General features: G+C 48.3%; 2 protein-coding genes across 2 annotated transcripts in view; one reads left to right on the forward strand and one right to left on the reverse strand.

The window, feature by feature from the left end:
- Window positions 1-178, forward strand: part of LOC135196701 (uncharacterized) — a 750,202-nt gene extending 750,024 nt beyond the window's left edge. Inside the window, exon 14 of the mRNA XM_064223533.1 lies at window positions 51-178. Within this exon, the coding sequence (XP_064079603.1) occupies window positions 51-178 (128 nt within the window). The remainder of the gene's footprint in view (window positions 1-50) is intronic.
- A 10,272-nt stretch (window positions 179-10,450) lies between these two features.
- The window catches only part of LOC135196702 (oxysterol-binding protein-related protein 11-like), a 41,048-nt gene continuing 24,326 nt past the window's right edge, over window positions 10,451-27,172 (reverse strand). Inside the window, exons 3-5 of the mRNA XM_064223534.1 lie at window positions 19,512-19,721; window positions 19,119-19,284; window positions 10,451-10,605 (exon numbers count right to left, since the gene is read on the reverse strand). Coding sequence (XP_064079604.1) covers window positions 10,451-10,605; window positions 19,119-19,284; window positions 19,512-19,721 — 531 coding nt within the window. The remainder of the gene's footprint in view (window positions 10,606-19,118; window positions 19,285-19,511; window positions 19,722-27,172) is intronic.

Consider the following 27,172-nt stretch of genomic DNA (forward strand, 5'->3'; position numbering starts at 1 on the left):
GGTTGTTGAATCTCAGCTAAGGAGAAAACAACACTATGTAACCGTTGAAGACGAGGTAGATATCGAATGCACCTACGTCTTCACATATGAATCGAGGAGAAGGATTCTCAAGATTCATAACCTGTGCTTACAAATGACTGAAAACGCTAACCGCTATTTCATTGCTGTCCGCCGGTGAGAAGTCGTAGTTGCAATGGAAAGCGGGTCGTTCTTCAGTAATGAAAACACAGGGAAAGCGCCTGACGAACTGCTTCTCATGGGCTGAACATTTGGAAGTAGAGCTGTCAGGTCGGAGAGTAGGCGATGTCTTCTGACATATCTCGTAATTCGGTTGAACAATGAACAATTGTACACCTACGAATAAGAGATATTTTGAAGACAAACTCAGATGTCTGCAAAATCATTCGCATTATCGCAGTGCGATGCAGCGGGAGACTTGTACAGACTTTCTGTTACCGTGCTGGTAAACAGAAAGATGAAAGAGTCCAAGAGATATCTCTGTTGAAAATTCTCGCAATGTCGAAGGCGATGGAATCTAGCGTCACAGCAGTAGATGGTCCTTCATTATTGCGAGAATCCCCGTTAATCAGAGACCATAAGTCCATGATTGTTGGGCAGAGATACGGTTCGGTAGTCAATCAAAGCAGGGCAGAGAGAGACATACATGACCGTGCATATCGGAGGCCCAGCTGATACTGAGCTGCTATCAGGCAGTTCAATACGCAGTAGTTGAGCCTGAGCTCTCGCTGACTCGTCATCCCTGAGTTGCCAGGTAATCCATTATTCCACGAAGGAATGCGTTCGGCTAGAACTACCGAGCATAAAAGATATGCTCGAGCAATTATATTTAGGCGAAACGAATTTTCGGTAAATATATACAGTTGAAATGGTGTTGTCGTGACAAAACCATAAGTATATAAAATTGAAACTGAAAACTCCTGGGAGGTTGCAGGCAACCCCGAGTTGCAGTTCAATTAGAATACTTCTCTTATAAGTCGCAATCCGTAGTTTAACTAGGATATGCGCCTACCCCTCGGACCATTCAACTTCTTAGTAGAATCATGTCGCGAGGTTAATATACGTAGTATATTTATAGGATTCTGAACAACGATCTCCCATCCTAAATTCTTTCCTTCAAGAAAACAAAATAAGGATTGGAGATCGACCACCTTCGATCTCTATCAAAGTGAGTGAAGGAGAAGTCTTCCTCGAAGGAAAGCTTCAATGGTGAACAGAATACTAAGATGATAGTTCAAGCCAAACTGGATATCCCGTCCGATCTTCTCTAGTCCAGGTTGGTCGCCTACTGTGAGATAGTTTCTTCAGCAGCAGTCTTCTTCCCAATGCTAGAAATTCCAGGAATTCGAGCATAGGCGAGGTTCCCGATTATCGTGTATATCGGGGATTCTCGTCTCGCTCACTTTGGAACCGTGGTCTCGCGTAAGTGTTTTGGAGATCGTAAAACTCGAACACTGAATGCGTTAGAAATTCCGTAGAATTCTAAGCAGTCTGCGAAACCCCCACCGAATTCGTCAAACGATATCGGCTGGTGGTCCTCTCGATTCCCGTAGAAATCGAGAATGGGGCAGGATTCCTCCTCAACGACCGGGCTTACGTCAGGTGGGACCGAAGGTCCCCCCCGGTAGCGCAGTCCCGAACGTGGGATCCTACAGAGAAATCTCTGTAGGATCCCATCCCCTTTCCCTCGTAACCGTAAGGAGAGAGGGAATGGGGGAGGAATTGGATACTCGCTCGCCTTCCCAATGGAACTAGCAGTTGGAGAAGAGTAGGAACAGCCATCGCCTTGCGGCGATGGCCTCTCTCAGAGTCTGGGAAAACGTATCGTCAGAAAACGTTTTCCCGCGGAGGGTTACGAACTCTCACTGTAGGTAAGGGTCTGCCGCCACTGTGAACGTCGTCTGGGTGGGGCTGATCGACACCTGACAGGAGAGCCGATACCGTCCTCCGACTCATTCCAGTCCTCGTCGAGGTCGAAACCTCTCAGGAGGACCGAAGGAGTATTCAAATACGGTGTCCGAAGACACGTAGAAACGCCGCTGTCGCAGTAGAGGAGGTGGAAGTAGCTTGATCGACCGGCCAGAAACTGAGAGAGCCTTCTTGTCCGGAGGACGAGAGACTCTGGTTCGAGACAGAATCGGCAAGTTCCGATCGCGGCAGACCCACCGTCGGTTTTGGGTTCCCTCTCGGGCCCCAAAACGACTCGAGCAGAGACGTGGGCTCTGCTGGTGGGAGCGGCAATCCTTCCGCAAGGCCATTATGCTGACGAATCAGCTTAATGACCTCTGCAAAATCCTCTGTATCTCGGGAGTAACCGTGTCTTGCGGAGTAGGACCGTCCAGTCCCTCCAACAAGAACAGATCCCGAGATACTCCTCCTTCAGAAGGAGGAACAGCGGCAGACCCCTGACAGTCGCCTCCAGCTACTTGCGCGTATGTCCTGGTCGGTCCTGGAACCCATGCCTGGTCCATACGGCGTCATAGCTGGGTCACGAGCGGCGCACCTCTCGTGATCGCTCCTCGGTACCTCGCTCCTCCCGGTATAGCCCGAGGAGGTTGAAGGTACGGGAGAGGCAGACCTGACGCTCCCCCCTCGCTCGCTGGCAGGACCAGCGTGCGTGGAGGGCTGCTGCTGATCGTCAACCCGCGGGGACGGTCGAGCAGCAGGCCTAGCCTTGCCGCTCGCCTGGGGCGATTGGCTCGTGCTGAGGAACGTCGAGACCGATCTCTAGCGTCAGGCGAGCTGCCGCTGGTCACCGTCTCCGCCCGGTCCCATCGGGAGCGGCGGACGGGTGACCTGCTAGGCTCTCTGTCGCGTCGAGACGGCCAGCGTCCTCTCGGCGCGTCGAGCCGCTGGTACCAGCCGTGGCTGGTACCGGCGGCCGCGGGGACTCCTTCCTCGCCTCAACCCGTGGCTGGTCAGCGACCGTCACGTCAGCCCGAGCAGCCAGTTGATCGCTGCGAGAGCGTCCACTGGCCTGGCGAGAGTCGTGTGCACGACTCTCGCCAGTCTTCTGCTCCGCGCCGCTGTCTTGACGGCGAGCGAGCTCGGGCGTCAAAACTTTGGCTGGACGGTCTTCTTGGAAGAGCGTCCACTCGGTGCTTCTCGCGAACGAGAAGCGGCCGAGACGGAACCTGGTTTAGCGCAGAACGCTAGCACCAGGTGAGGCGCACCAGCCGAGGCTGGTGCACTCTGGTCCCCGTCGACTTCTTCTTTGCAGAAGAAGCGACGGGCCCCGTTCCCGAAGGAACAGGAGGACCAGCAGAAGAGCTCCCCAGCTCGCCTGAGCGAGCCGGGCCCTTAGAAGATCCCGAAGGAGTCTTCTTAGGGGGGGAGGAGGCAACCTTCTTCTTCTTCGGCTGTTTCGGCCTTAGAAGTCGAAGGGAAGGAGAGGCAGCAGACGACGAAGAAGACGACGAAGACAAGACGACGACACCTTCTTCCTCCTTCCTTCGCCAGGCTCCGCAGGACAGACGTTCACGGTCTTCCATCCAGGAGGGAGCCGGGGCAGTTGCCGAAGCAACAGGGCCCGACTGCACCTGTCCGGAAAGACCTGAGACTGTGACAGCACCACCAACAGCAGGAACAACAGGAACAGGTCCAGGAACGGCAGGAACATCTGAAAGTGAATGAGCAGCCGGCACCTGATCTGAAAGGGAATGAGCGGCTGGGACAGCAACAGGTACGGCAGGCACGGCAGGTACCACAGGAGAGCCAGGCGTCCTGTCGGCAGCTACCGTCATCCTCGGCACTGGCGGCAGGTCCAGGGGGGGTACTCTTTGGGCAGCGGAAGTCCGGGGTCGGCAATACAAAGAACCCAGGTGGCGGTGGCACCGTCCTCTTTGGCACGGCAGGAATTGGTTTCTGGATTGCAGCCGTGGGTGTTACCGACATGACATGTGGTGTGTACACCAGGTGCGGTGGCATCTCATATGCTGGTGTCGAGATTGTGGTTGTTGTAGTGGTTACCGTACCATGAGTGACCACTGCCGACCCCGCCAACCGCTGAATCAACCCCTGTATGCTCGGCACTCCCTGCAGTCCCAGCGACTCCCACACCTGTCCCAGGTCGTCCTTCGCTGATGGCACACCTGGGGAAGCAACAGTCGGGTTAGTTAGAGGGGCATTCCTCGCGCCTGGGGGGAGAAGAACCCCACCCAGAGCGGACGGAAGACCCCGAGTACAACTGGACGTCCGGGTAGCGGGCCGCCCTCCTCCACACTCGACGGATCGAGAGAGGAGAAGGACCCCGCTACCCGCCCCCGCAGGGGAAGGCACGAAACGTGGGGGCTGGCCGGGGGCAGGAAAGAGGACGAAGTTGCCGTTACCAAAGGAGTCACTGGACTTTCCGATGACTTCTTGGGCGGCCTAAGTCTCCTCCTGCCCTCGTACAGCACCCACTGCGCCTCGGACCAATGCATACACGTTACAGTGCTGTTGCGGGAGCACTCTCGCCCCCGACAACGAGTACAAACCTCGTGAGGAATCTACATCTACATCCAAGGTCGTCTCCCACGGATGTAGCACCTGCGGTAACATAGATAGATTAGTAAGAGGGGTTCCCTCACGACACGGGGGGAAGACATGCCCCACCCCCACCCCGAACGCAAGGAAGACCCCAAATACAAAATACAATGAAGAAGCTGAGCGGGGGGCAGGAAGGGAAGACGAAGAATCGGATACCAAGGGAGTCGCGGGAGAGCTTTCCGACGACTTCCTGGCAGACCTTCGCGCTTTTTCCCCTACCCCCGCACAGCAGTGAAAAGTAATATGAAAATGAAACAGAATACTGCCCTTGCGATTCACTTCATAGAACTTAAAGGAGAACGATCAATTCCCGGGTAAGAACGGAAACTTGATCCAATAATATGATGCTATCATAAAATATATATGAAAATGAAACAGAATACTGCACTTGCGATTTCATTTTCACATAAAAAAATCGTAAGGATCAATTCCCGGGTAAGAACGAAAATTGATCCAAAATTAAATTCCATGCAAATAAATAAATGAAAATGAAAAGAATATTGCAATTGCGAATCCACTTTCATTGCATTCTATTATACAAAATTAAAAGGCTCGTGCCGAGCGCAATCACACTCTCGGTAACGAACGCACAGGGCAAAAATATAATGAAAAGAGTACTTACATTTTTCAATTACACACTTTCGCCCAAATACATGACTCGGCGCGAGCGCGCCCGCCCACCCTCGCACCGAGAGACATAATTCAAGGTTCATTCATAAAAAGAAAAGAGAGGATCGCCGCATCTACGGCGATAACTCCATGTTGGTTCATAATTAAGTAATGAAAATGAAAACAGTGTACTTACAGTTTCATTTTCAAGTCAAACAAACCATTAGTAGAAAACACAATATAAACAAAGCATACGACGATGAAGCGGGCAGAGAGCGATGACGAACACGTCCTTCACACCCGCGGCCGAAAGCAAAAGTGATTTGTTTACCTCCCAGTCGCGCGGCGCGCGACTATCGGACAAGCAGTTAACTACCGTTTCTCCCCTTGTTCGAAGCTTACAACCGTTCCAGCTGCCGCTAGCTACTTCCTATTGTAAATTAAAGGACCGAGGGTTTGTATTACGTATCGGAACAAATGATCATATATATTGATTGTTTTTCAATAAGAAATAATTATTAAAGAAAATTATCGAGTAATTTTTGCCGTCAGTCAGTCAGAAAATCACGAACATGGTAACAACGTTCAAACCTAGTGTCATCCACGGAATATGTCTATAAATAGAACAGAAGCAGAGGGCAGTCATTGGATAACAGATCTCCATGGCTACCAACCAGCCAATCAGGTGTTAGTTATACTACTCTGTTGCATTTCTTAGAATGAACGTTTACACGTAACACACGGGAAGCTAACGATGATGTGTGTGCTTTGCATACAGTACGTAGTTCTTGTTGATATTTTTTTTAGTGACAGTTTTACATGATTACTCATGAATACTCTCTCGTACTCTCTCTCTCTCATCTCTTCTCTCTCTCTCTCATCTCTCTCTCTCTCTCTCTCTCTCTCAGGAAAGATACCGTCAATTCAATTTATCAGTATCTTCCTGATAGACAGAGTAAATAGTTAGGACTCCAAAGCTTGGCATATGTCAATTATTTTTATTATCTTGGATTTTTTGGTTAATCTTGGGATTTCCATGGTCAACTCTTGGGATTAGTAAGAAAAAATGCGATTATTTGAGTAGCGCACACCCAAATGAATCGGGGTAAGCCTAGCACGCCCAAACAATAGTATTTACAAAATGAGCGGAGCTCTCTGGCTGGGCTGTTTTGGTCCACCCACGTGTTTGATTGCATATCTGCCAAATTTATAACAACAACAGAGATAAAACCATTTCTCCCATTACAGATATCAAATATTATCTTTTCCGTTGCGCAGAATTCTAAATAAAATTACGTATTTTGGTTCACGAGTTGATAAAGTTTTTTTATGCAATAACAAGAAACGGAGTCAGATATTCTATCAACAGGGCATCTCATTTTGGTGCTGTTGCGAATATTTCAACCAGTTCACGTGCGTTTAAATCCATACTGTCTGTACAGTCTGGAGGCATTTCTCCCTTCTACACATATCTTGATTTCTTAATATCGTAGGTATAGAATAAATTGGTGAGCAAGGAAATATGAATAAAGCATAACAGTAAGTTTGACGAGTGAGAAAATAAACAATCGTATACAGACAGACTCTCTCCTCCTCTCTCTCTCTCCCCCTCTCTCCCCCCTCTCTCTCTCTCTCTCTCTCTCTCTCTCTCTCTCTCTCTCTCTGAGAAAATAATAGATAGGAAAACAAATGACTGAATATTGCTTGAATGCGATATGGCAAAGTTTTTGGCCTGACTGAAGAGTGGAGTGACTTTGACACCGACTTACAAGTTATTCCTGGTCATCTCACAGCCATAGATAGACATCAACTTCACAGCCGAGAAAGGGCAATCGAATACGAAATAAATAGGTATGGAAAATGCAAAATGCGGGCCCGTGGTTGTCCCATAAAAAAAGCTCTCGCTCGGGACAGCTTGTACGATTTAGAGGAGAGAGAGAGAGAGAGGCCGAATAGGAAGGAGATTAAAGTACCTGGGAAGGAAAACCAAAAAAACCCTTATAATCTTATAATTATAGCCTCGGGGTTTGTCTCAAGGACATTCAAGGTGTGTCACACACGGGCAGGTTGTTGTTTTGTAAAATTAGCATAAGGGCAGATCTTTAAAAGCCACGCCAGAGAGCTCGCCACGGTGACAAGACTATACCTTCCATATGAATTGACGATGTCCTATACGAAGATGCAGGAGATGAGGATGAAATGATCAAAGATCTGGAAGTATGACGAATATGATGACTGCCTTGATGGCAAAGAATTCAGAGCAGTATTTATAATACACACGGAGAGCGACTTTGGAGGATTTTAGTTTATTTAATTTTATGCAATTTTTCTTACTTTAATAAATTTTCACTTACCTGCGTATCCTAAAAGGAAAATAATAGTTCAAGTAACAAATGTTTCTTTACTGAGTAAAACAAAAAGTAAAAAATCCTTCGGTGTTGTGCCTTAACTGATTTGGAAATTATAGATGGTTATCTAGAACAGTTAAACATGTTGTATAAACCAAAATAATACAAATGGCGCACGATCGCTCTTTTGTATTTTAAATACATAGTAATATGAGAATGCATACAATATTATTGGATATAGTGAAGTACAAGTAAAAACTAACTTTTTTAAAAAGATATACTGTTTTCCTCCGGTAGTAACTATCGCGATCTGCCGATTTGGGAAAGCATAGACGGTACGCTAATTCTTTGATTACCGAGTTGTAAATGAATGCAGCCCCTTTACCTTTAAAAATTAGCTTCCAATTCAAAAGAGGGTTTCAAAAGTCGCATAATATGGCGAGTTATATACGGTAACTTACCGTTCTTCAATCCCTTGTTTCGCAAGCTTACGACCGTCCCAGCTGCCGCTAGTTACCTTCCTATTGTTAAAGGACCGAGGGTTTGTATTACGTATCGGAACAAAACTTTTTTCTGTGCATTAAGCAAAGATATTACTTAGCCATAGTATACTTTACATCCCTACCTAATTTTCAGAAGCATTCTTTATTACTTATATTAGAAAAAAAGTATATTCATAAGAGTAAAATAAAGCAGCCGAAGTCAGTGGCAGAACAGTCTAATGAATGGATTCAAAGTTATATGTAATGTAAAACATATGACGTTCCAACTCTTCCCACAAGGTGATGATGACAAACAGCTGCTTCTCTGAAATTCTGAATGAATATTCATACCTTGAAGTCTTCAAAAAAGGCAACTAGGATAAGTCATTGTCCCTGTGGTTGGCTGCAAGACAACTTTTGTGATTTGACTTGCACAATTGTTTAGAAGTGGGGAGGTCCGTGGCAAACCCTACGTAAGCTTGAACATGTAAATGAATAATAGGGCCCATTTTTGGGTAAGGAGTACACCTGGACATCCAAGGCTACCAAGTATTCGTTATTTTTTGACTTCCATAAGGTGCAGAAAGATAATTATATATGCTCTATAAAGCAATAGTTGTTGATTTCTTAGTAAAATACAACTTGGGGAAACCCTTTTCTTCAAGGATTCTAGCACTCACCCCATGGCATAAATTCTATATACTACTACTACCACTACTACAAAGTGTAAACAAAGAGTATTGGTTGTATTTCATTATTACCAGAGGTTGAGACTTTTTCACAAATTGCTAACTATCCATCGAGAAGGAAGCAAGTTAATGACATCATAAGTTACGTCATTATGTCTTCAAAAGACATTCCTCTGATTTTGCTGGCGTGATGTCTACAAGAAGTTGGTGTTACTCTTATAATTACCAGAATTATGCAATTTTCCTAATCCAGAATACACTAAAACATTAGGCAGGGATGTAAAATGCATGTTGATAAAATTCTATTCCGCAAAACACCGGGACACCAGCTGTGAATCTCATAGTAGTACTATATGTAATCAAAGTTTTGCACAAACATAAAATGTCTAGCTGGTGTGAAAACTGAAAAGGATTTTGAGAACATAAAGTATTTCTGCTGTAACTTCTATATGCATGTCCCTAAAACTTGTGGGAAGAGGAATTATTTAAGTGGCAGTGATACCCTTCTTAAGAACACAGCATGGTAAAAATAATTCATTAAAAATGTGGGCTAGCTAACAAAATTCCTGACATGATGCTTTCCATATAAGACGTCTCTACAAGTCTGAATATTTAAAGATTAGCATTTCCTGAACTGAGAACCTTATTACTATCTATCTTGTGCTGGTACTGGCTCTTTCTCTTCAGCATCCTATAAACGTTTCTAGAGAAAAACCATTTTATCTAGCCAAATGCTTTCACAATTTATTTCAACAAGGGTGTTTTGTTCTTCTGGTACAAGAGTTAATGGTCAACAACTACAAAAAGATACCATTAAAATTTGTAAAAGCATGAAAACCACATGGAAAAAACTAGGTAATTCACAAAAACTTTGAAATGCATTTCACAGAAGCTTTACTCCTGATTCTCAACCCTATTTTATTAAAGATGTTCTACAGGGCCACACATCAAAGGTTTCAAAATGAAGGTCAAATGAATCCCCAAAAACATTTGCTGCCTCTTGGGGTACAAAGCCATTTTCTGTAGTACTTCAATATCAAACTCTTAAAACTTTTACCAAGTAACCATTATTAATGGCAAAATTGTAGTTCTGAATGTTTGCTAAGGTGGTGTTTCATGATATTAAATGTAAGCAGACTGGATTTTGCCAAAAATATTGGTTAAAATTAAATGTTTGGTGACAAATGCTAATGGATGCCAAGAAAAAACCATGTTAGTGTGACATCACTGTAAGACATAACTAGTACTGGGTTGTTGTGCGTTCCCTTAGGGTTCACTAAATTGAACTGAATACATGCTACAATCCAAAAGCACACTGTGCCTTAACATTATGCATGTTATTTATGCAAACCTGCAAAAACCCTACTTAAACTTTATTATAATACTTTACCAATAATACATGCAATTCAGTATGCAAAACACTACTGGAATACATACTGTATTACTAAATTAGTTATATTTTATAGATATCAAACATTCCCATGGAAAATATTTTCAGTAATCCATGATTAACTAAACCAAAACTCTACTGTATAGGCCTCAACAATTCATGTACATCAGACTAAGGCACAAAATACTGAAAATGCACTTTATGATAGTTAATGGTTTTTGTCATACCACCAAAAAATGCTTTCTTTTGACTTAATGGCACTTAACCTGTTTTTTCTACTTTAAAAAAAAAACTATAAGCAAACATTTCTGGCTGTGTTGTCTGGTTCAACTACCTAACTATCATCCAAAAAACAAACTCAATATAACAAAAAAAAATCTAACATACTTAGCGGCTGGTTACAGGAGGCGAAGGCTGATGATATGGAGCGGACATATGCTGGGTTTTGAGAATGCTTAAGCATTGCTCTAAACAAATAAGTGTAGCTTGGCTGGTCGCTTTCAGTAACAACAAATTTGAGTCTGTACATCTCATACCAGTACCTGAAATTCAAAACCATGAGAATCAACCATACTGCAGAATGTAAAAAAGAAATTCATGACAAATCAATAAATGACCAGGAAAACAGTCCAAAATTATCATAATTTCTATTACAGTGGTCCCCCCATATTTGCGGGGGATGCGTACCAGCCCCCCCCAGACCCCCCCCCGTGAATAGTTAGAACCCGCGAATGTTTGGAACCCCTATGAAAATGCTAAAAACAGCCTATTTTGTTAGTTAAACTCAAGAGAAAAACCCCACTAAAAATTTTCATACTTGTTTTTTTTAATAGTTTTTATCACAAAAAGTGCATTTTATGATGATTCACCCAAAAAAAATGACAATTTGTCGAAAATTGCATTTTTCCTAACTATACAAACCTGAGGTCCTTAACAATAGGAAGGTAACTAGCGGCAGCTGGGACGGTCGTAAGCTTCGAACAAGGGGAGAACGGTAGTTAACTGCTTGTCGATCGTCGCGCGCGTGAAGAATCACTTTTGCTTTAGGCCCATGCAAAAAGTTGCAGAGTGAGGGGTGGCATGAGGTGGGACTATATGTAAAGGACCTCAGGTTTGTATAGTTAGGAAAATGCAATTTTCGACAAATTGTCATTTGTTCCGATACTTAATACAAACCCCTCGGTCCTTTAACAATAGGAAGACTCACTTCTTGGTGGGAGGAATCTGAGTCTTTTTGGTGAACAGACTGGTGTTCGTCCAACCCTGGAGTGCCTCCCTGGTCGTAAGAGCAAGGTAGGGATCCAAACCTCTGTCCGATTTGTATTGATCGGGGTGTGCACCGCAGGATCAATGGTCAGACCTCTGGGCCAAGTACTAAGAGAGAGGCAAAGCGTATCTCTTCGTACCAGCAAGCAAGAACTTGTTCCTGTTTGCAAGAGACAATCATAAAATGATGGGGTTGTCTCAAGTTGGCATCCACTTCCTCCCCCTTGTTGGAGGAAGTGGGGATATTCACTCCTATCCCTACTGAAAGGGATAGGATGGTGCTCTATTGAGTAGCTCACCGCATTCTCGTCCTTACCCAGCAGGGTGGACGACCGCCGTGTCCCTCTACCCAGAGGTTTTAGAGGGGAAGAAAAAAGATGGGAAGAGGAGCCAGTCACACTCTCATTCCTCATCCATTCTTACGGTCACACCAGGACTCGATGCTGTTTCAGCCTGCGAGGGTCTGGGTTAACTACACAACGTGTTGAGCAACCACCACGGTTCCCAAGGAAAAAGATCCAAGGAACTGTGGGCAGTATCCTGAAGGTAGAAGGAGGTGCATGCGGTCCGTATGGACCAGGCGCCTGCCTTCATTACCTGCGCCACGGAGAAGTTCTTGCGGAACGCGAGAGAATGATGAAGAGGCGTCCACACTCCTCCTGGGTGTCGAGTTTCTTCAGACAGCTCCGTCGCGCCTTCACAGGACAAAGCAGCATAGCCTTCGTATCGGAGGCGGTGAAGTCCATTAGGGAGGGTATTGTGAAGGACTCGAACCAATCGTCAGTTTACCGAAGGGTTCTGAGTCTTCGCTACGAAGATCGGTACGAAATCGAGCGTCACAAATCCCCATCCCTTGTGCTTGACTTCTCAAGAGAAGTCATGCAGTTACCTAAGACGAAAAGAAGGGAATAGTCGTATGACCTATCCCTCTTCTCGACTTTGGTTATGTACAGTACTCATACTGAACAAGCTATTAAGACGAAGTAATGATTGCTCTGGAACAACCGAACTAAGTCCACAGCATAGTTCGTAACTGACTCGGGAGCTCTGACAGCTGCCGACTGACTGGTTCGGAATCAGTAGAGGCAAGTTGTCCAAGCATCCATCCGGGTAAGTCACGTGACCTTCGCCCTTTAAAGAGTTATGCTGAGAGACCAAACAAATAAAATATTTGTTAGTCACCGATGCCGGACGGCGCGGCGATGATTCTCTTAATGCATAAGCTCAAAAGGCGAAAGTCAATTGCCTTCAAAAGACCGAGGTCCCTGATGGCAAGAAAATCTCATAGACGTTGAATCTCAGCTGAAGGAGAAACAACACTATGTGACGTTTGAAGACGAAGGTAGGCAATGAATGCAACCTACGTCTTCCAGCTGAATCGAGAGAAGAATCTCAAGATTCTAAACCTGTGCTTACAAATGACTGAAAACGCTAACCGCCATCTCATTGCGTCCTTGTGCAATGAAAGCGGGGCGTTCTTCAGTAATGAAACACAGGGGAGAGCCGCTTGAAGAACTGCTTCTCATGGGCTGAACGTTTTGGAAGTAAGCTGGCAGGTGTGGGAGTAGGCGATGTCTTTCAATACATCTGCTAATCCGGGGTGAACAATGAACAATTGCACACCTCCGAATACAAGATATTTTGAGGACAAACTCAGATTCCGCAAAAATCATTCGCATTATCGAGATACGATGCAGCAAGAGACTATTACAGAATTCTGTTACCGTGCGGTAAACAGAAAGATGAGAGTCGAATAGATATCTCTGTTTAAAATTCTCGCAATACCGAAGACAATGAATACTAGCGTCACAGCAGTAGATGGTCATTCATGTATGCGAGAATCCCCGTTCAATCAGTAGACTTAAAGGTCCGTGATTGGTTGGGCAGAGATATAACGGTTTTTGTATTTCCAATCAAAGCAGGTGAGACATAACCAACCGTCCATCTCAAAGCGGCAGCTGGTACTGAAATGCCTCGGGCAATTCAATACGCAGTAGCTGTCGCCGACTCGTCATCCTGAGTTGCCAAGTAATCCTTTCCACGAAGGAATGCGTTCGGCTAGAACCACCGAGCATAAAAAGATATGCTCGAGCAATTATATTTATGCGAAACGAATTTCGGTAAATATAAAAGCTTAAATGGTGTTGTTGTGACAACACCATAAGTATATAAAATTGAAACTGGAAAACTCCTGGGAGGTTGCAGGCAACCCCGAGTTGCAGTTCAATTAGAATACTTTTCGTCTAAGTCGCAATCCGTAGAATAACCAGGATATGCGCCTACCCCTCGGACCATTCAACTGCTTAGCAGAATCATGTCGCGAGGGTTAATATACGTAGTATATTTGTAGGATTCTGAACAACGATCTCCATCCTAAATTCTTTCCTTCAAGAAAACAAAATAAGGATTGGAGATCGACCACCTTCGGTCTCTATCAAAGAGAGTGAAGAAGTCTTCCTCGAAGGAAAGCTTCAATGGTGAACAGAATACTAAGACGATAGTTCAAGCCAAACTGGATATTCCCGTCCGTTCTTCTCTATTCCAGGTTGGTCGCCTATTGTGAGATAGTCTTCTTTCAGCAGCAGTCTTCTTCCTAATGCTAGAAATTCCAGGAATCGAGGCATAGGCGAGGTTCCCGATTATCGTGTAACATATCGGGGATTCTCGTCTCGCTCACTTTGGACCGTGGTCTCGCCTAAGTGTTTGGAGATCGTAAGAAACTCTAACACTCTGAATGCGCTAGAAATTCCGTAGAAATCTAAGCAGTCTGCGAAACCCCCACCGAATTCGTTCAAACGATATCGGCTGGTGGTCCTCTCGATTCCCGTAGAAATCGAGAATGGGGCAGGATCCCTCCTCAACGAACCGGGGCTACGTCAGGTAGGACCCAAAAGGTCCCCCCGGTTTTTTAGCGCAGTCCCCCAGCGTGGAATCCTACAGAGAAATCTCGTAGTAGGATCCCTCCCCTTTCCCTCGTAGCCGTAAGGAGAGAGGGAATGGGGAGGAATTGGATACTCGCTCGCCTTCCCAGTGGAACTAGCAGTTGGAGAAGAGTAGGAGCAGCCATCGCCTTGTGGCGGGATGGCCTCTCAGAGTCTGGAAAACGTATCGTCAGGAGAAAACGTTTTCCCGAGGAGGGTTACGAACTCTCACTGTAGGTAAGGGTCTGCCGCCACTGTGAACGTCGTCTGGGTGGGGCTGATCGACACCTAACAGGAGAGAGCCGATACCGTCCTCCGACTCATTCCAGTCCTCGTCGAGGTCGAAACCTCTCAGGAGGACCGAAGGAGTATTAAATACGGTGTCCGAAGACACGTTAGAAACGCCGCTGTCGCAGTAGAGAAGGGTGGAAGTGGCTTGATCGACCGGCCAGAACTGACGAGAGCCTTCTTTGTCCGGAGACGGAGAGACTCTGGTTCAAGACAGAATCGGCAAGCTCCAATCGCGGCAAACCCACCGTCGGTTTGGGTTCCCTCTCGGGCCCCAAAACGACTCGAGCAGAGACATGGGCTCTGCTGGTGGGAGCGGCGATCCTTCCCCCAGGTCGTTGTGCTGACGAATCAGTGCAATAACCTGGGCAAAGTTACTCTGAATCTCGGAAGTTACAGCGTCTTGAGGAGTAGGACCATCCAGTCCCTCCAACAAGAGCAGCTCCCAAGACCCTCCTCCTTCAGAAGAAGGACCAGCAAACAGATCCCTGACGGTTGCCTCCAATCACTTGCGCGTACGTCCTGGCTGGTCCTAAGACCTTAACCTGGCACGTGCGGCGTCGTGACGGGATCGTGAGCGGCGCATCTCTCACGATCACTCCTATATACCTCGCTCTTCCTGGCGTATGCCGAGGAAGTTGAAGGTATCGGAGAGACAGAACTGACGCTACCCCCACCCCCCCCCTGACGGTCGCCTCCAATCACTTGCGCGTACGTCCTGGTTGGTCCTAAGACCATACGTGGCACGTGCGGCGTCATGACGGGATCGTGAGCGGCGCACCTCTCACGATCACTCCTAGCTACCTCGCTCTTCCCGGTGTAGCCCGAGGAAGTTGAAGGTAGTGGAGAGACAGACCTGACGCTCCCCCCCCCCGCTCGCTGGCAGGACCAGCGTACGTGGGGGGCTGCAGCCGATCACCAACCCGCGGTGGGGATCGATCTGCAGGCCTGGCCGGGCCGCTCACCTGTGGGCGAGCGGCTCGACTGAGCACGTCGACCCCACCCCGGTCCCTCCCGTGCGTCAGACGAGCTGCTGCTGGTCATCGTATCCGCCCGGTCCCTGTGGGAGCGGCGGTCAGGTGACCTACAGAGCTCACTTTCGCTGTGAGACCGGTGAGCGTCCTCACGGCACGTCAACCGCTGGGTACCAGCCGAGGCTGGTACCGTCGGTCGAGGGGACCTGGGGGACCTCTTCCCAGCCTCAACCCGTGGCCGGTCAGAGACCGTCACGTCCACCCGAGGTACCTGGCTGGTCGCTGCGAGAGCGGGCCGCTGGCCTGGCGAGAGTCACCTGAGCGGCTCTCGACAGTCTTCTGCTCCGTGCCTCGGTCATGACGCTGAGCGAACTCAGTGTCTTAACTTTGGCTGCACGGTCACCCGAAGGAGACCGTACACTCGGAACTTCTCGCGGACGAGAAAACCGAGCCGGTACCTGGCTTAGCAGCAGAGCTGCCAAGACCAGGCGAGGGTGTACCAGCGGTAGCCAGCACACCCTTGGTCCCCGTCTTCTTCTTCTCAGAAGGGGAGACGGGCCCCGTTCCCGAAGGAACAGGAGGACCAGCAGAAGAACCCCCCCGCCCCCCCCTCACACCGGAGTGTGACGAGCCCTTCGAAGTTCCCGAAGGAGTCTTCTTAGGGGGGAAAACCCCGGTTACAGTGGTCGCTGCGAGAGCGGCCGCTGGCCTGGCGAGAGTCACCTGAGCGGTTCTCGCAGCCCTTCTGCTCCGTGCCGTGGTCTTGGCGCCGAGCGAACTCTGGCGCCGAAAACTTGGCTGCACGGTCTCCCGAGGGAGAGCGTACACTCGGGATCTCCCGCGAACGAGAGACCGAGCCGGAACCTGGCGTAGCGGCATCGCCGCTAGCACCAGGCGAGGAAGTACCAGAGCTAACCGATACCTCCTCTGGTCCCCGTCTATCCTTCCTTCCTTACGGAAGGGGAAGACGGGGCCCGCTCCCGAGGAGCAGGAGGACCAGCAGAAGGACCCCCCGTCCCACCGAGGTGGGATGGGCCCTTAGAAGTTCCCGAAGGAGACTTCTTAGGGGGGAGAGGCAGCCTTCTTCTTCTTCGGCTTATGGGCCTTAGAAGTCGAAGGGGAAGAGGCAGCAGCAGACGAAGACGAAGATGACACCTTCCTCTTCGTCAGCTCACGCAGGACAGTCGTCAGGTCCTCCATCCAGGCCGGAGTCGGGCCTATTGCCGAAGCAACACGGCCCGACTGCACCTGTCCGGAAGGACCTGGGACTGTGGGAAGACACGCCATGGGCAGGACCAGCATGGACAGGCGCAGGAACCAGGAGCGACAGGAACAGCAACCAGCTCAGGAGCGGCAGGAACAGCGGCAGCGGTAAACACAGAAGGGACAGCCAAGCCAGTAGCGGGAACCACATCAGCGACAGGTACGGCAGGCCCAGCCATCGCCTCGTAGAATCATCGGCAGCCAGCGGGAACCTGGTACTGGCGGCCGGTCCAGGGGCGAGCTGCTGGGAACAGCGGAAGTCTGGGGCAGGCAACACAAGAAGAAAACACAGGCGGCGGCGGCATACCCCTCCTCGGTACGGCGGCGACCGGCCCTAGAAGCGGCAGACGGCGTCACCGACACAGCCTGGGGAGTGTAGACCAGCGGGGGGGAAGCAGCATAAGCGGCCGTTGAAGGTTTGTAGTGGAGACCCACTCCAAGGTCACCGCCCCAGACTCGCTAGACGCTGCAGCAGATCGTGGATGCTAGGCACGCCCTGCAGCCGCAGTGGCCCATACCTGTCCAAGGTCGTCTCCCACGGATGTAGCACTTGCGGTAGCACAGACAGATTAGTAAGAGGGGTTCCCTCACGCACGGGGGGGGAGACATGCCCCACCCCGAACGCAAGGAAGACCCCAAATACAAAATACAACGAAGAAGCTGAGCGGGGGGCAGGAAGGAAGACGAAGAATCGGATACCAAGGGAGTCGCGGGAGAGCTTTCCGACGACTTCCTGGCAGACCTTCGCTTCCCCTCCCTACCCCAGCACAGCAATGAAAAGTAATATGAAAATGAAACAGAATACTGCCCTTGCGATTCACTTCATAGAACTTAAAGGGGAAAAGATCAATTCCCGGGTAAGAACGGAAACTTGATCCAAATAATATGATGCTATCATAAAATATATATGAAAATGAAACAGAATACTGCACTTGCGATTTCACTTTCACAGAAAATAATCGTAAGGATCAATTCCCGGTAAGAGCGAAATTGATCCAAATTACATTATGCAAATAAATAAATGAAAATGAAAAGAATACTGCATTGCGAATCCACTTTCATTGCATTTTATCATACAAAATAAAAGGCTCGTGCCGAGCGCAATCACGCTCTCGGTAACGAACGCACAGGGCAAAAAAAATAATGAAAAAAAGTACTTACATTTTTCAATTACACACTTTCGCCCAAATACATGACTCGGCGCGAGCGTCGGCACCGAGACATAATTCAAGGGTTCAATTCATAAAGAGAGGAAATCGCCGCATCTACGGCGATAGCTCCATGTTGGTTCATAATTAAGTAATGAAAATGAAAACAGTGTACTTACAGTTTCATTTTCAAGTCAAACAAACCATTAGTAGAAAACACAATATAAACAAAGCATACGACGATGAAGCGGGCAGAGAGCGATGACGAACACGTCCGTCACCAAACCCGCGGCCCGAAAGCAAAAAGTGATTCTTCACACCTCTCAGGCGCGCCGGGAGCGCGGCACGAATCGGACAAGGGGGGGCCCAGGTTTAAACTACCGTTAATCCCCCTTGTTCGAAGCTTACGACCGTCCCCAGCTGCTGCTAGTTACCTTCCTATTGTTAACAAAGGACCGAGGGTTTGTATTACGTATCGGAACAAACAGGAATTTGTGGATATTTATCATAGAAAATACCGCGAATGCGCGAATTTTCCGCGAATAATACAGGGAAACGTTCCCCAGAGAAATCCGCGAATGTGTGAGTCCGCGAATCTGGAGAACGCGAATACGGGGGGTCCACTGTATATAAATATACAGTACTGAACTATTAAAACAAAACCTTTATAAATTAAACAAAGAAAATAAATTCAATCAAAAAAGTTGTTCCACTGTAGCAGTGTTACAAAAGGATTTCTTCAAAATAGATTCCATGTTCTGAAAATAATACTCTAGCATAATTTCACAGGCATATATCAATGTTATGATGCTAAAATGAATGTTTCTGTATGTCTTCATAGGTATATGCTAAACCTGTATGTTACAACAGTCTCTCAACATCTTCCGATACAAAAGTTAAGAGTAAGTTACTACATTTCTACAATGTCTCTATGTTTTCAGAGGCATAAAGTTCGATGATAAGTGTAAGGAATTGAATGGTAGCAAACTTAGGTATTTAATATTTTCCCTCCTGCCATTAAAAATGAAACAAATTCTAATATTTGAAACAATAAATAAAAGTGTCCAATAGTTTTAAAGTACAATACACATCATAAAATACAATAAGACAGATTAATGAATAACATTACAGGTTGGGTTATTATATCTAATAAGAATGAAACATGGACAGAAAACTATCAGGACTTGTGTAATACCAAATGATGGCATGTCTTCAATCGCAGAGGCTAGGACTGAATGCTGCCTACGAGACTCTTCTAATACTTCTGCAACCTGCGTAAAGGCGTCAAGGACAGCCAGTCCCATTGGAGGGGCTGAGCTTAATTGTTGTGAACTTCCAGTAGACCCTCCTTGAGTGCGATGCTCTCAGGTTGGGGCAAGTGGTGGGTGGTTCTAGAGAAAAATAACAAATTTGTGGTGATCTGTAGAGACGTTTCCACACTGTCATACTGTATCAAAAGGAATACTTAATGTCAATCTTTTTCATATCACAAAACATCTCTATACATATAATTAGTTTAAACTGCTGATGTTTCAATTATAACAATAAAAAAACAAAGTAAAAACTGAAATATGAACAAGTAACTTACTGAGCAATTGCTTCTGTGTTTCATTTCTGCCACAACTCGTAACCGGTTAAGCCACATCTGTCTATCCCTAGTATCAGTTGCCCGTAATTTATAAGATTCACCTGCTGCAGGTGAGACAGTGAATGTATAGGAATCTTCATCACTTGGGGATATGACAGCCCCAGCTAACTGAATGCTTCCTCGAGCTCTTTCACGTTTATCGCTCTCACTCTGAAGATATACAAGTTATGTACTACTATTGAAATGTTCAAAATATGTACGTATTTCCATTTAAACGACTGTATTACGTTAGAGTACATCTTAAGTAGGTTATAATAAGTAAAATTATCACGTAAACATGTTAACCTTTCTTGCTCAAATTACAAAACTTAGCCTGAATACCCCGAGGACAACATTCTCGACGTAAGTCAATCCAATTAATCACCACTTTTACAAAATATTCATAAAAATCTTTGTCTCCAACTTAAGGCAATCCGAAATTAAGGCAGTCCCGAAGTTAAGGGGACGTTAGGTTGGGTACTAGTTTCTGGGCTCCCTCATGTAAATAAGTATTTGTCGCCCATCCTTCCAGTGTGAAAGCCAACCACAGAACTAAAGGTAAGACTTTCATAACTTTTTTTTTTTTATATATATTTTTAAAGTTAAAATCTGACTTAAGTTTCCATCTCAGGATTGGATCTCCATTGCAACCCAGAGACTGCCTGTAGATGCTCTCTCAGTACAGAATGAGGCTTTGAGTCCAGATAATTTATAATGTATTTTATATTTATCAGAACATCAGAGATGTGTTTCTGGAGCTTAAAGTTTAAAGAAGTAGTACAACAACTCAAGAGCAATAATTGCTGCTTAACAGTGCACAGATACACAATATACTAGCGTACTATGTATGTATAAGGGTTATATACTTTGGCCCTCTAATAAGCAGAATTATGTCAATCTTAAACACATATAAAGGCTTATAAACAAATATACACTTATTAATCAATGGATTACAGTGTTGCCCGGTATTTGTGAATAGTTGAACCCCTATAGAAATGCTTAAAACTTAGTTTGTTAGTTAAACTAAAAAAAATACTAAAAATTTTTATAATTGTTTTTAATATTTTTTATCACAAAAATGACAATTTGTCGAAAATTGCATTTTTCCTAACTATCAAACCTGAGGTCCTTTAACAATAGGAAGGTAACTAGCGGCAGCTGGGACGGTCGTAAGCTTCGAACAAGGGCGAGAACGGTAGTTAACTGCTTGTCCGATCGTGCGCGCGCCCGGCGCGCCCGAGAGGTGAAAGAATCACTTTTGCTTTAGGCCCATGCAAAAAAGTTGCAGAGTGAGGGGTGGCATGAGTGGGACTATATGTAAAGGACCTCAGGTTTGTATAGTTAGGAAAAATGCAATTTTCGACAAACATTTTCCATTTGTTCGATTCGTAATACAAACCCTCGGTCCTTTTAACAATAGGAAGATCACTTCTTGGGGGGGGGGGTGGGAGGAATCTGAGTCTTTTTGGTGAACAGACTGGTGTTCGTCCAACCCTGGAGTGCCTCCCTGGTCGTAAGAGCAAGGGAGGATCCAAACCTCTGTCCGATTGATCGGGGTGTGCACCGCAGGATCAATGGTCAGACCTCTGGGCCAAGTACTAAGAGAGAGGCAAGCGTATCTCTTCGTACCAGCAAGCAAGAACTTGTTCCTGTTTGCAAGAGACAATCATAAAATGATGGGTTTGTCTCAAATTGGCATCCACTTCCTCCCCTTGTTGGAGGAAGTGGTATATTTACTCCTATCCTACTGAAAGGATAGGATGGTGCTCTATTGAGTAGCTCACCTGCATCTCGTCCTTACCCAGCAGGGTGACGACCGTGTCCCTCTACCCAGAGGTAGAGGGAAGAAAAAGATGGGAAGAGGAGCCAGTCACACTCTCATTCCTCATTCATTCTTACGGTCACACCAGGACTCGATGCTGTTCAGCCTGCGAGGGTCTGGGTTAACTACACAACGTGTTGAGCAACCACCACGGTTCCTAAGGAAAAAGATCCAAGGAACTGTGGGTAATATCCCGAAGGTAGAAGGAGGTGCATGCGGTCCGGTTGGACCAGGCGCCTGCCTTCATTACCTGTGCCACGGAGAAGTTCTTGCGGAACGCGAGAGAATGATGAAGAGGCGTCCACACTCATCCTGGGTGTCGAGTTTCTTCAGACAGCTCCGTCGCGCCTTCACAGGACAAAGCAGCATAGCCTTCGTATCGGAGGCGGTGAAGTCCATTAGGGAGGGTATTGTGAAGGACTCGAACCAATCGTCAGTTACCGAAGGGTTCTGAGTCTTCGCTACGAAGATCGGTACGAAATCGAGCGTACAAATCCCATCCCTTTGTGCTTGACTTCTCAAGAGAAGTCATGCAGTTACCTAAGACGAAAAGAAGGGGATAGTCGTATGACCTATCCCTCTTCTCGACTTTGGTTATGTACAGTACTCATACTGACAAGCTATTAAGACGAAGTAATGATTGCTCTGGAACAACCGAACTAAGTCCACAGCATAGTTCGTAACTGACTCGGGCGCTCTGACAGCTGCCGACTGACTGGTTCGGAATCAGTAGAGGCAAGTTGTCCAAGCATCCGGGTAAGTCACGTGACCTTCGCCCTTTAAAGAGTTATGCTGAGAGACCAAACAAATAAATATTTGTTAGTCACCGATGCCGGACGGCGCGGCGATGATTCTCTTAATGCATAAGCTCAAAAGGCGAAAGTCAATTGCCTTCAAAAGACCGAGGTCTCTGATGCAAGAAAATCTCATAGACGTTGAATCTCAGCTTAAGGAGAAACAACACTATGTGACGTTGAAGACGAAGGTAGGCTAATGAATGCAACCTACGTCTTCCAGCTGAATCGAGAGAAGGAATCTGGAATGCTCAAGATTCTAAACCTGTGCTTACAAATGACTGAAAACGCTAACCGCCATTTCATTGCTGTCCGGTGTGCAGTGAAAGCGGGCGTTCTTCAGTAATGAAACACAGGGGAGAGCCGCCTGAAGAACTGCTTCTCATAGGCTGAACGTTTTGGAAGTAGAGCTGGCAGGTGTGGGAGTAGGCGATGTCTTTCAATACATCTGCTAATCCGGGGTGAACAATGAACAATTGCCACACCTCCGAATACAAGATATTTTGAGGACAAACTCAGATTCCGCAAAAATCATTCGCATTATCGAGATACGATGCAGCAAGAGACTATTACAGAATTCTGTTACCGTGCGGTAAACAGAAAGATGAGAGTCGAATAGATATCTCTGTTTAAAATTCTCGCAATACCGAAGACGATGAATACTAGCGTCACAGCAGTAGAGTGTCATTCATGTATGCGAGAATCCCCGTTAATCAGAGACTTAAGTCCGTGATTGTTGGGCAGAGATACGGTTGGTATTCAATCAAAGCAGGTGAGAAAGACATAACCAACAGTCCATCTCAAAGCGGCAGCTGGTACTGAAATGCCTCGGGCAATTCAATACGCAGTAGCTGTCGCTGACTCGTCATCCTGAGTTGCCAAGTAATCCTTTCCACGAAGGAATGCGTTCGGCTGAACCACCGAGCATAAAAAAGATATGCCTCGAGCAATTATATTTATGCGAAACGAAACAATTTCGGTAAATATAAAAGCTTAAATGGTGTTGTTGTGACAAACACCATAAGTATATAAAATTGAAACTGGAAACTCCTGGGAGGTTGCAGGCAACCCGAGTTGCAGTTCAATTAGAATACTTTTCGTCTAAGTCGCAATCCGTAGAATAACAGGATATGCACCTACCCCTCGGACCATTCAACTGCTTAGCAGAATCATGTCGCGAGGTTAATATACGTAGTATATTTGTAGGATTCTGAACAACGATCTCCATCCTAAATTCTTTCCTTCAAGAAAACAAAATAAGGATGGAGATCGACCCACCTTCGGTCTCTATCAAAGGAGAGTGAAAAAGTCTTCCTCAAGGAAAGCTTCAATGGTGAACAGAATACTAAGACGATAGTTCAAGCCAAACTGGATATTCCCGTCCGTTCTTCTCTATTCCAGGTTGGTCGCCTATTGTGAGATAGTCTTCTTTCAGCAGCAGTCTTCTTCCTAATGCTAGAATTCAGGAATTCGAGCATAGGCGAGGTTCCCGATTATCGTGTAACATATCGGGGATTCTCGTCTCACTCACTTTGGACCGTGGTCTCGCCTAAGTGTTTTGGAGATCGTAAGAAACTCTAACACTCTGAATGCGCTAGAAATTCCGTAGAATTCTAAGCAGTCTGCGAAACCCCCACCGAATTCGTCAAACGATATCGGCTGGTGGTCCTCTCGATTCCCGTAGAAATCGAGAATGGGGCAGGATCCCTCCTCAACGACCGGGCTTACGTCAGGTAGGACCCGAAGGTCCCCCCCAGGTAGCGCAGTCCCCAACGTGGAATCCTACAGAGAAATCTCTGTAGGATCCCTCCCCCACTTTCCCTCGTAGCCGTAAGGAGAGAGGGAATGGGGGAGGAATTGGATACTCGCTCGCCTTCCCCAGTGGAACTAGCAGTTGGAGAAGAGTAGGAGCAGCCATCGCCTTGCGGCGATGGCCTCTCAGAGTCTGGGAAAACGTATCGTCAGGAGAAAACGTTTTCCCGAGGAGGGTTACGAACTCTCACTGTAGGGAAGGGTCTTGCCGCCACTGTGAACGTCGTCTGGGTGGGGCTGATCGACACCTGACAGGAGAGAGCCGATACCGTCCTCCCCGACTCATTTCCAGTCCTCGTCGAGGTCGAAACCTCTCAGGAGGACCGAAGGAGTATTTAAATACGGTGTCCGAAGACACGTAGAAACGCCGCTGTCGCAGTAGAGGAGGTGGAAGTAGCTTGATCGACGGCCAGAAATGAGAGAGCCTTCTGTCCGGAGACGAGAGACTCTGGTTCAAGACAGAATCAGCAAGCTCCGATCGCGGCAAACCCACCGTCAGTTTGGGTTCCCTCTCGGGCCCCGCCCCCCCCCCCAAAAACGACTAGAGCAGAGACATGGGCTCTGCTGGTGGGAGCGGCGATCCTTCCCCCAGGTCGTTGTGCTGACGAAATCAGTGCAATAACCTGGGCAAAGTTACTCTGAATCTCGGAAGTTACAGCGTCTTGAGGAGTAGGACCATCCAGTCCCTCCAACAAGAGCAGCTCCCAAGACCCTCCTCCTTCAGAAGAAGGACCAGCACAGATCCCTGACGGTTGCCTCCAATCACTTGTGCGTACGTCCTGGCTGGTCCTAAGACCCACACCTGGCACGTGCGGCGTCGTGACGGGATCGTGAGCGGCGCATCTCTCACGACCACTCCTATATACCTCGCTCTTCCTGGCGTATGCCGAGGAAGTTGAAGGTATCGAGAGAGAGAACTTACGCTACCCCCTCCCCCCCCCCCCCCTGACAGTCGCCTCCAATCACTTGCGCGTACGTCCTGGTTGGTCCTAAGACCATACGTGGCACGTGCGGAGTCGTGACGGGATCGTGACGGTGCACCTCTCACGATCACTCCTAGCTACCTCGCTCTTCCCGGTGTAGCCCGAGGAAGTTGAAGGTAGTGGAGAGACAGACCTGACGCTCCACCCCCCCCCGCTCGCTGGCAGGACCAGCGTACGTGGGGGGCTGCAGCCAATCACCAACCCGCGGTGGGGATCGATCTGCAGGCCTGGCCGTGCCGCTCACCTGTGGCGAGCGGCTCGACTGAGCACGTCGACCCCGGTCCCGTGCGTCAGACGAGCTGCCTGCTGGTCATCGTATCCGCCCGGTCCCTGTGGGAGCGGCGGTCAGGTGACCTGCAGAGCTCACTTTCGCGGTGAGACCGGTGAGCAGTCCTCGCGGCACGTCAAACCGCTGTACCAGCCGAGGCTGGTACCGTCAGTCGAGGGGACCTGGGGGACCTCTTACCAGCCTCAACCGTGGCCGGTCAGAGACCGTCACGTCCACCCGAGAGGTACCGGCTGGTCGCTGCGAGAGCGGCCGCTGGCCTGGCGAGAGTCACCTGAGCGGCTCTCGACAGTCTTCTGCTCCGTGCCTCGGTCATGACGCTGAGCGAACTCAGGCGTCTTAACTTTGGCTGCACGGTCACCCAAAGGAGACCGTACACTCGGAACTTCTCGCGGACGAGAAACCGAGCCGGTACCTGGCTTAGCAGCAGAGCTGCCAAGACCAGGCGAGGGTGTACCAGCGGTAGCCAGCACACCCTTGGTCCCCGTCTTCTTCTTCTTCTCAGAAGGGGAGATGGGGGCCCCGTTTCCCAGAAGGAACAGGAGGACCAGCAGAAGAACCCCCCCGTCACACCGGAGTGTGACGAGCCTTCGAAGTTCCCGATGGAGTCTTCTTAGGGGGAAAACCCGGTACAGCTGGTCGCTGCGAAAGCGGCCGCTGGCCTGGCGAGAGTCCACCCCTGAGGCGGTTCTCGCCAGCCTTCTGCTCCGTGCCGTGGTCTTGGCGCCGAGCGAACTCTGGCGCCGAAACTTTGGCTGCACGGTCTCCGAGGGAGAGCGTACACTCGGGATCTCCCGCGAACGAGAGACCGAGCCGGAAACCTGGCGTAGCGGCATTCGCCGCTAGCACCAGGCGAGGAAGTACCAGAGCTAACCGGTACCTCTGGTCCCCGTCTATCTCTTCCTTACGGAAGGGGAGACGGGCCCCGCTCCCGAAGGAGCAGGAGGACCAGCAGAAGGACCCCCGTCCACCGAGGTGGGACGGGGCCCTTAGAAGTTCCCAGAAGGAGACTTCTAGGGGGAAGAGGCAGCCTTCTTCTTCTTCGGCTTATGGGCCTTAGAAGTCGAAGGGGAAGAGGCAGCAGCAGACGAAGACGAAGATGACACCTTCCTCTTCTTCGTCAGCTCAGCGCAGGACAGTCGTCAGGTCCTCCATCCAGGCCGGAGTCGGGCCTATTGCCGAAGCACACGGCCCGACATGCAACCTGTCCGGAAGGACCGTGGGACTGGGGACCACACCATGGGCAGGACCAGCAATGGACAGGCGCAGGAACCAGAGCGACAGGAACAGCAACAGCTCAGGAGCGGCAGGAACAGCGCAGGCCGGCAACAGAACCGGTAAACACAGAAGGGACAGCCAAGCCAGTAGCGGGAACCACATCAGCGACAGGTACGGCAGGCCCAGCCATCGCCTCGTAGAATCATCGGCAGCCAGCGGGAACCTGGTACTGGCGGCCGGTCCAGGGGCGAGCTGCTGAACAGCGGAAGTCTGGGGCGGCGGCAACACGAAGAAAACACAGGCAGCGGCGGCATACCCCTCCTCGGTACGGCGGCGACCGGCCCTAGAAGCGGCAGACGGCGTCACCGGGACACAGCATGGGGAGTGTAGACCAGTCGGGGGGCAGCAGCATAAGCGGCCGTGAAGGTTTGTAGTGGAGACCGCTCCAAGGTCACCGCCCCAGACCTCGCTAGGGGGACGCTGCAGCAGATCGTGGATGCTAGCACGCCCTGCAGCCGCAGTGGCCCATACCTGTCCAAGGTCGTCTCCCACGGATGTAGCACCTGCGGTAGCACAGACAGATTAGTAAGAGGGGTTCCCTCACGCACGGGGGGGAGACATGCCCCACCCTGAACGGAAGGAAAGGACCCCAAATACAAAATACGAGGAAGCTGAGCGGTTGGGGGGGCAGGAAAGAAGACGAAGAA

The sequence above is a fragment of the Macrobrachium nipponense genome, chromosome 18, assembly GCF_015104395.2.
Source record: "Macrobrachium nipponense isolate FS-2020 chromosome 18, ASM1510439v2, whole genome shotgun sequence".
NCBI lineage: Eukaryota > Metazoa > Arthropoda > Malacostraca > Decapoda > Palaemonidae > Macrobrachium > Macrobrachium nipponense.